The sequence below is a fragment of the Barbus barbus genome (assembly GCF_936440315.1).
Source record: "Barbus barbus genome assembly, chromosome: 11".
In the NCBI taxonomy this organism is placed as follows: Eukaryota; Metazoa; Chordata; class Actinopteri; order Cypriniformes; family Cyprinidae; genus Barbus; species Barbus barbus.
Window position 1 is genome coordinate 27,765,502 of NC_136739.1, and position 8,611 is coordinate 27,774,112.

General features: G+C 34.9%; 1 protein-coding gene across 1 annotated transcript; it reads right to left on the reverse strand.

Moving 5' to 3' along the window:
• Positions 1-4,668: 4,668 nt before the first annotated feature.
• On the reverse strand, positions 4,669-8,004 carry dusp19a (dual specificity phosphatase 19a). Its single transcript, XM_079429246.1, has 4 exons — positions 7,676-8,004; positions 7,144-7,190; positions 6,899-7,051; positions 4,669-6,216 (listed from the first exon to the last, which is right to left on the reverse strand). The coding sequence occupies exons 1-4, from the start codon at positions 7,896-7,898 to the stop codon at positions 5,998-6,000; spliced, it is 642 nt and encodes a 213-aa protein (XP_079285372.1). The 5' UTR covers positions 7,899-8,004; the 3' UTR covers positions 4,669-5,997.
• Between the last annotated feature and the right edge of the window lie 607 nt (positions 8,005-8,611).

Genomic DNA, 8,611 nt, shown 5'->3' on the forward strand with positions numbered 1-8,611 from the left:
TCCAAACTATCATTTACAACACTTTGAGCTTGTCTGCACTGCGTTATTAATGTCACCCATAGATTTACAGCTATCTGGGAACATTCTTCAAACAACACATAACTCTCCACGTGAGCCTTACTGATAATACTGATAATGCTTTTCAGATGCATGCCATTTTTCAAACACTAAACTGATGGCCTTTTAGTTCCTTCCTGCACTCTATCACGAATTTTGGGTAAAGAGAGCCCTCTGGTGACTAAAGTCTCAACTCTTAGCATTAGTAAATATGCACCATGAGATTTCCATTTAAATGTAGTTCAAGTGCTATTGTTTAGAAATGATGGGTGTAACTGTAATTATATGGTATGGGTATAATCATATGGTAGATTAAATAGTCAACAGAGAGAACAAGTCAATGCTAAAGATCCATTAATCCAGCAGTACATTTAAATGGTATTTTAAGTAAAGAGTATGAAGAATTTTTCAGGTCACTAAAAACATTTTATAAAATATATATTATATATTATTGTAAAAATATTGTACATTATGTATTTTAAATATTACTAGATTTTAATGTTATATTATATTATATTATAATTTATTACTGTATATGTAGCTAATATATTATCAATATATGTCCAATGTGACACTTGTGCTTTATTGAACTGGATACATATTCGAGTGATATCTATTTTATGCACGCTATTCCAAATAAATCACTTACTTTAAAGCAGGAGAAATCACACAATGAACAAATCTATTGTAGCATCCTTTTATTTATCAAAGTAAGGCTAAACAACACAGCGGTGAATCACAATTGCACTGTCTATTGTCTAAAGGAACACTTTTTATCATAACAAGAGAGGACGATGATTCTCAGTAATGTAATTGTCACTTTCCACAACCCAGTTTGTTTCTAGAAATAATGTGCATGTTTATCAGTCATGAACATGCAAATCGGTCTAATGAAACTGCCATGGCCATACTCAAGGTCATCTAATTATCAGCAACAACGAACAGGAAATAGTCTTTGAATTTATACTAAATCAACGCTCCTATTCTTCCTTGATGACCGTGCAGGCACATCACAGGAAGAGTTTCTTTTGCTGCTCCAGCGACAGAGTAATAAATCTAAAACTGATACGTAACAGCAAGCCCTGGGTCTCAAATGAACAGAAGGTTTTTAGAAACCTTCTTCATTACATAGGCTCGCTGGTGTCCAGACACATTTGACAAGGCATGGGAGAGTCACTATTGCGGGAACTCAAAGACTTAATTATGCACTTTAAAATATAGATCACTACATCAATTAACACAACCACTGCCGTAACTCAACCTCCCTTCTGCCTGCGCAGTTGCGGAGAGGCTTCTTGTTTTGGCTGGTGGTGCCAAATGGCCTTGCCCTGTAGATCCTCTGCTTTGAATGGGTGCCGTCAGAATGAGAGTCCAAACAGCTGATATAAAAACATTGCAATAATCCACAAGTAATTCAAACAACTCCAGTTCATTGTGAAGTGAAAAGGTGCGCTTGTAAGAAACAAATCCATTATTAAGGCATTTTAACTTTAAACCATGGCTTTTGGCCAAAATATGACTCCTTAATCCATAACAATTCAAAAATTAATCTACTGTTGTCCTGTCACATCAAAATCTGCCAACATATTTATTTTGAACTGTTTTGTAAACAGTGTTCGATCTGTGCATATTTCTCTCCTGATTCAGGCAAGACAACTTTTTTATTGGAGAAAGCATTATTATGGATTATGAACTCATATTTTAGCCAAAAGCAATGTGTTGAAGTTAAAAACATCTTGATGGATTTGTTTCTTACAATCACGCAGCTTTTTGTTTCACAAGACATTAATTGATGTGGATTATTGTGATGTTTTTATCAGCTGTTTGGACTCTCATTCTGACGGCACCCATTCACGTTGCTGAACATGTGATGTAATGCCAAATTTCTCCAAATCTTTTCCGATGACGAAACAAACTCATCTACATCTTGGATGGCCAGAGGGTGAGTACATTTTCTGCAAATTTTCATATTGGGGTGAACTATTCCTTTAAGAACACACTGTGACATACTGAATTTGAAGATACTTTTTGTGATCTAACAGTAGATTTGTATGGAAGTTACTAGGGGTCAAAGGGTGGAAAAACACTGGGAACAAAGCACGCTGCCAGCACTTATGCTAATCTAACCACCAACAGCTCTTCAGTGTGATTGTGAAATAAAGAGGCTGAATTCATTCCTCTTAATTGCTCTTCATTTGGCTATAAGACAAAATCTTTAATTGCTTTCCTCGAAGCCATCCAGCACGGTTGGCAACCAAAACAACGGAGAGCAAATTAGTCCCCAATCTGCAGCATCCCAATCGACGACGCAGAGAGGCCTCGTAATGAATTCCACCGGCTTTGTTCTGCCCACTCAACCCCTTTACGTCCAAGAGGCTTGAAATAAAATAGTAAGATTCAAATCATTATAATGCATTCTCTAAAGAAACAAGACCTCCGATGACACTCTATTTAATACTGTACAGGGGTTGCCATGACAAAGACAGCAGTGAAATACTGGCCATGTCATGTCATTCTTGGAAGTTCATTAATATTCATATTGCTCGATAGTGTTTTGCACGTGCAGCCCATGCATGTGGCCACATATGAAGCCTGTTTAATACGATGTTCAAGTACACTTGTCTGTAACCCTTTACAAAACAATCAATATGGTCCAATAAATTGGTCTTTATTTTAGAGTTGGATTTTTACTTAAAAATGGATTTGACACAGCTTCTCTCTAAACACTCCCTCCATAAAATCAACCATTAAAATGTTCATTTTAGAACTCCTAAGATTTTGATGTGTATTATTTAAAGGCAAATTTTGATTTGTCAAATGATCAATGCTTTTCTTTTTTTTTATTTATACCAATTACAATTTTGGGGTCTGGCCTTTAGTGAGTAAGTGACCAACTGTACACCAAGGCAAATTTTAAACTGAACTAATATAGGTTCCCAAGGCAACAGGTTGTTTTGAGGATGCATGCAAAACTATGTCAAATTTCGCATGCTTGGACCCAATAACACTGTAAATACAGAATCTAGCTTTTGCCGAAGAAATCCCTGATGAATGTGTGGTATAAAGGAAAAAGTGCTTACCCCTCCCGAGTCCCTCATATCTCACAAAACCATAAAACTTGTTTATTCAGTGAGTTTTAAGGGGTTAGCTTTTTCAAACCTCTAAATTCCACCCATAAATATCCACCGAAACAACTGTAGCCACAAGATAGGCTTTCCAATTTGATTATTTTGGTCAATATGTGCTTGGGCGTGACAACATTATAAATACTGAATCCAGCTTTTGCTGAACAAATCCCTGGTGAAAATCTAAATAAAAGTGCTTACCTGAGTTTCTTAAAAATCATATGTATTAAGCCTATTATGTTTGTTCATTAGGTTTCAAGGTTCTTTCTGTTTAGCCAAAAAATGTATGAATGTAACCCTAGAGGTTTTAAATACAACACTAGTAGTTTTTGCTATATTTATGTTGTTTACATCTATAATAACAGTAATAATAAATTATTACTGTAGGAGTTTTTGTTGTTGTTGTTGTTTGTCGTCCCAGGCAGCGATGTCCACACTCTGACAAACTTGTAATCTAACTTTAATATTTATTTAGTGGTTTGAAGACGCTACTGTAGGCTAAAAAATTATAGAAAATAGAATAGAATAGAAAAGAATAGCCAACAGTATGTAACATTTTTAACCTACATTTTAAAATAACCAATCCTGTGTTATTATATGTGAATTAATTCCTCTTTGATATATATATATATATATATATATATATATATATATATATATATATATAAAACATAACTTTTATATAACTGCACTAACATTAACCAAATGTCTGACATCATTTTACCCCCCTGAAAGTTAATAAACAAACCCATCAGTGACCATGCCAAACTTTTCCTCAGCACGGACGGTGTTGAAAGCAGCAATGAAACTCTCATCACTTGCCTCCCTCGGTGTTGACAGACGCCCTCTGAACTTCCAGGCTGACCCTCTGAACTGCATTTTTAATGACCCGAGTCTGGCTCTCGGTCAGGTCCCGGTCATCGGACTCTTTGGGCTTCACGGTCACAATGTTTCTCCTGGAGAGCTTGGAAGAGAACGTGCCCATGTGGAAAAGCAAATGCCCGAGTTTATCAACAACATGGGAGATGGAGTCGGAGTGACGACAACTGCCCAAAGAGTTTCCCTGTGTTTTCGAGACAAGTCATCTTAGTTCACCCATAATATCCTAATGTAGGCAGTCCAGTTAAAAACAACATCGGCGGACGTGCGCGAGCCTTAAAGTGTCATTTCTATTAGAAACACAGAGGGCGCTATATATATAAAACCCTGAACAATCAAAAAATATATAGAGCAGATTTGTTCAGAGCATCACGAAAGTGGTTTGTCTCTTTATATATTTTTTTAAATTTCAAACATATGTTACTTTCACTACTATATGAATCAAATAAAAATATTTTTCCATTAAATATTGGAAAATAAGGTACATGAGAATGATGTTTAGGGGCCAGTTTATGTTTGTAGACTGAATATATTTAATTTGGTCTAGTTAAAAATCACCGTCAAACACAGAGTTTATACAAAAACATACAGACATGAAAAGTATTTTCGTATATATGTACACATTTTATTCAATAGCCTACAATCCATTCTACACATCCATACGTTAAAATCAAGGTTCAATCTACACCACAAAATTAATCCCAGAAGTGAAATAAACTTTCATGTCAAACATCCTCACAAGCACTGATGCACAAAACACATCACAACAGTGAAAAACAGGATTAAAGAAGAATCTTAAGACTTTTGTTTAAAAAAAAATCTCTATTACGATGCAATCTATGGACAAAAACATCAAAATAGGTCATTAAAATTACAAAATTACGACAAAAAAACTGAACTAAGATTTGATGTACCAGGAATACTTATTCAACTAGTCCCTCTCTTTTGGTTGATATTTAAGTTACTGCACAAATATAGCTTAACATCCCAGATACTGATCAAGGGTGTCAACTGAGGACAAAATGAGTTAGTGTTGCTATCAAAGTTACTGAGTATAAGAACCCGGTCTTTATTTAAAAAAATAAATCAAAATGAATTGGATCAAATTATTTCACTGGATCAATAATAATGCTACATGTAAAGGTTGACCACAAGATGTCACTATCAGGAAAGAAGATTTTAAACACCTGATGAATGGGAAAATAACTGCACCTTAAAGGATATGATATGTTAAGCTATTTTATAATGAAATGGAGCTACTAAAATTAGCTAGTGTATGCATGTGAATGACTTTTGAATGTGAATTCCTGAAATTAAACTGAAGCAGCACACAGGATGAGAATTGTAATAGAACTGAAGGAATTACCAATAAAATGGAATAGGTTGGGAATTTCTTTGTACTGCATTTCAGTAAATTCTTCTTCCCATCATTTCAGATTGCATTTCAACATCCTGTGGAGCGAGCTCAATTCAAATCCCAGCTGATAGGCAGCCATTTTTCTTTTTGTCATTTTTGCACCTATAAGACATTTCCAAATTGTTAAACTAAAGCCATATATGAAACTATGATGGAAGCACTGGTAGCTTTAACAGGGCAGTTCACCAAAAAATGAAAATTCTGTCTTTATTTAAATATTTTATTTCATATTTACTCACCTTCATATCATTAAAAACCCATATTACTTTTTGTCATTCCTAAGCTTAGTGTGAGGAATAGACTGCCTCAAACTTTCTCATAAATCTTACTTGACAGCCATGGTCCCATTCACTTTCACTGCAAGGAAAAGACCAGCTTGGACATTCTCTATAAATATCACTATTTGTGTTCAATGGAAAACAAGCTTTAAAAGATATTAAGTGGGGAAATGATGACAGAATTTTAATTTTGGGATGAACTAACTCTTGACATTGTGTTGATGCAGTTGTAGAATAATGTTCAATCATGACCCAAACCGTTTGCTTGTGTAGCATCCTGTGGTCTGAAGTTTTTCAGCTGTTCCATGAAACCTGGATTTGGACATGAGGCTGGTCGAGCTGACTTCACCAGCGCAAATGTGTCTCCAAAAGGCTGATTTTCCTTCAACATCAGATATCCAATGACGACCGAAACAGAACGTGAAACTCCAGAATTGCAGTGGACAAGTACAACTCCTTTCTGGAGAGAGAAACCAATTGTTCAGTAAATAAATTGCTTCCAGAAGCTACTGGAATCCCTCAATGGAGGCATTTCATTTCACATCATTACATACTCCATTATAAAGCATGTCATTAATCCTATGCTAATTGCAAGGAATTACAAAATTGCAAGTTACGGGTGAGAGAACAACTTTCTGCCGAGTTGAGAAGAACATTATTTGATTAACTGAGCTGTTGAATCATAGACGGCATACTAAATTAGGTGACAGGAGGTGCTACACTCGTTTTACAAAGGAATGGAAACTTATTTCCAGCGGCCATTGTAATCATAAACCTTAGTGAATTTGAATCATGAGGCAGTGTCAGGTTAAGGGTGACTGGCGACACTATTTAGTAAAGAGGTTGTATGACAAACAATGGCCCGTTAGTGATATGATCTTTCTACAACTAACTAAATAATGCATTGTGAAAACTCAGCATCCATTATTCAGCACGCCGCACGGTTACCTAGAATAACGGAGTTAGCCATTGGATGACCGTGCAGTATCAGGCGCTAAAGCCCAACACTGAGAGAATGAAATTTTCCTTTTATAATGCTGCCAGACCTCCATTGAAAATTTGTGCAAAATCATTCTTGGAAATCACAAGATATCAACCAAATGTAATCATGAATTCACCATGAAACCAAAGGCAAACGTTACCTCAGCTTTAGCCTGGTCTATAAACCGTGCACACTCCTCGATATGTGATGTGATATCAGTGTCAGGTAGATCCAGTATGCTCAGTGTTTTATAGATGAACAGGTCGGGAAAGGCATTCTCCACACCATATGCGACATTTAATATATGTGTGACCTGAAATCAATGGAAACACATAATAAGTCTTAAAACAAAGTTTAAGTTTTATTATTTAATAATAAAATACTGTAATAATAAACTCACATTACCTTATATTTCCTCAAAGTACCAAAGTCATGAGCGGCATCTTGTGACCCTTTGAAATAAACATAATTAAAAATGTTTTTTTTATTAGAATAGAATAGAATATCCCCCTATTTTGGGGAAATTTGTCTCACACTCTAATACCACAGCCAGCAATCAGACACTTATAACATTCCACACAATTAAAAAACAACAGCAATAATAATAATAACATACTGCATACAGAAGTCTTTAAAAATGCAAATGTATTATTCGAGTATATAAAAATGTATATAGAATAATACATAGAGTAATATTTTATTAATATAAATACAACCTTAAATATAGGCTACATTCTATTTATAGCCTAGAATACATGTACAATATATAACAAAAAAATGAAATATAATTCTACAATTATATACATAACATTTTATAAAGATTAGAATGTCTATTCCAAATGAGCAAACAGCCCATTCTGAGAGTTCATTACATTTTTAAGTGCAGGTTTGGTTTTTTGTACCTTTTAAGTGCCAAATAAGAATATGAACTACTCACCAAGTAATAGATATGGTTTAATATATCCAACTTGAAGATCCCAGTTATTATCCTGAACATATCCACATGCGGTTTCAGGCTGTACTGTTTCCTCGACCACCTGTACAGTAGAGCCTTTCCATGTCTCAATAATCCGCCTGCCGCTTAAAGTCGTTACTCTGGTGCATTGTTTCCGCAAATTCGCTTTGGAGAAGGATTTTATTTCTTGTGCAAGCGACTGCATCACATTTGCGGTGGAGATGTCCAGGTCAGAAATGTAAAGGCTGCGAATCTGAGTTTGTGCTTGTTGCTCCCTCACTAGTAATGCTCGTCTACATTTCTGTGACCTCGATACTACCTGGAAACTGAGAAGATTCATTAGTGCACCTCAGCATAATTACCTGGGAAGATCAAAACCATAGTGACACCCAAAGGAGACAAATGTAACTGCATATATGCGAACCATTTTATTAACATAGCCTATTTTCTGAATGCGATCGTTTGACGTTTTGTTTGAGCAGTATAACACAATTTTATTTCTTTATTTTTATCTTTATTTATTTATTTTTGCGATATATTTGTGAAAATTCTAATAGCGTAATGAATAACAACAGTAGCCTACTTATATTTGGTCATTAACATACTTTGACTTACAAATGAGGACATAAGATGCAATCAAAACCAACAAAATAGCAACAACGTGCAAGTCTTAGTTAGCCTAAAGCAGTACACATAATTATTATTATTATTTATTTAAATAAAAAGACATATAGATCAAATTAAATTAGAATAGAGAGTGCTAGAGTTAGAGGGTCAAGTAATATATATATATATATATATAGGCAAATATATAGGCCTATATGTAAAACATTAATAAATAAACAAACAAACAAACAAATAGGCTTCTTGAAGCTTCCAAGCCTTCGTGAAAGTCACGTGATTTCGCCCACTTTAAAA